This window comes from Octopus bimaculoides, chromosome 7, assembly GCF_001194135.2.
Source record: "Octopus bimaculoides isolate UCB-OBI-ISO-001 chromosome 7, ASM119413v2, whole genome shotgun sequence".
In the NCBI taxonomy this organism is placed as follows: Eukaryota; Metazoa; Mollusca; class Cephalopoda; order Octopoda; family Octopodidae; genus Octopus; species Octopus bimaculoides.
The window spans coordinates 11628100-11629147 of record NC_068987.1 but is presented as its reverse complement, the minus strand read 5'-3'; the positions used below and the strand labels follow the sequence as shown (position 1 = coordinate 11629147).

Below are 1048 nucleotides of genomic sequence, written 5' to 3'. Positions count from 1 at the left end.
ATTAGTATATACATTATTTACATTATTTACATTTGACGGATATTTATCCTCATCTTCCCTTTGTTGTTAACACAACATTTCGGCTGATATACCTTCCAGCCTTCATCAGGTGTCTTGGGGAAATTTCGAACCTGAGTTCTCATTCCTAAGGTACTTTTCGATGTTATCATTATTATTGTTATTATTGTTATTATTATTATGATTATTATTATTATTATTATTCGGGTCACTGCCTGGAATTGAACTCGAGCATATGGCATAGTGGTTAAGAGCAGAGTGCAGGCTACTAACCCCAAGATTCCGAGTTCAATTCCAGGCAGTGAATAATACTGAGCAAGTACACCTCTGAAAATAATACAAGAGGAGGAGGAGGAATTCAAAACAGTGTGAATAACATAAGCATTACATTTGACAGAGTAAGCTGAATGCTAAAGCGTTAATATGGCGCTCATATTGATCGATAGTTTTGGATGTTCGTTTTATAACTTTGTTGTTGTTGTTTCCACAGGTTTACTTTGAAGCTATTCGTAACCATGGTTACTATGGTATTGCATTAGATGACATCAAAATACTGATTGGCAGCTGCCCTGAAATAAGTACGTCTTTTATTGATTAATAACAAGTTTTTGTCTGTCTGTCTGTCCGTCCATCTTCACTTCCACTAATAATGATAAATAATAATAATAATAATAATAATAATAATAATAATAATAATAATAATAATAATAATAATCTTTTCTGCTCAAGGCCTTTATAAAAATAATAATGGTAATAATAATAATGATAATAATAATAATAATAATAATAATAATAATAATAATAATAATAATAATAATAATAACAATAATAATAATAATAATAATGTTTCCCTAAAAGAAATGGAGAAACTATCAAAATACAAAGACCTGGAAATAGAGGTAACTCGAATGTGGGATCTAAAAACAGAAACAATTCCTATCATAGTGGGTGTATTAGGTATGATAAAAAAAAATATTCAGACAAATACATAACAAAAACATCAGGACTTACAAATATATACAACATACAG

The 1048-nt window shown here is 29.1% G+C and overlaps 1 protein-coding gene across 1 annotated transcript in view; it reads left to right on the top strand.

Annotated features, from left to right (window-relative positions):
- Positions 1-1048, top strand: part of LOC106882389 (MAM and LDL-receptor class A domain-containing protein 1) — a 221633-nt gene that overhangs the window by 192281 nt on the left and 28304 nt on the right. The window contains exon 116 of the mRNA XM_014933051.2: positions 509-596. Coding sequence (XP_014788537.2) covers positions 509-596 — 88 coding nt within the window. The remainder of the gene's footprint in view (positions 1-508; positions 597-1048) is intronic.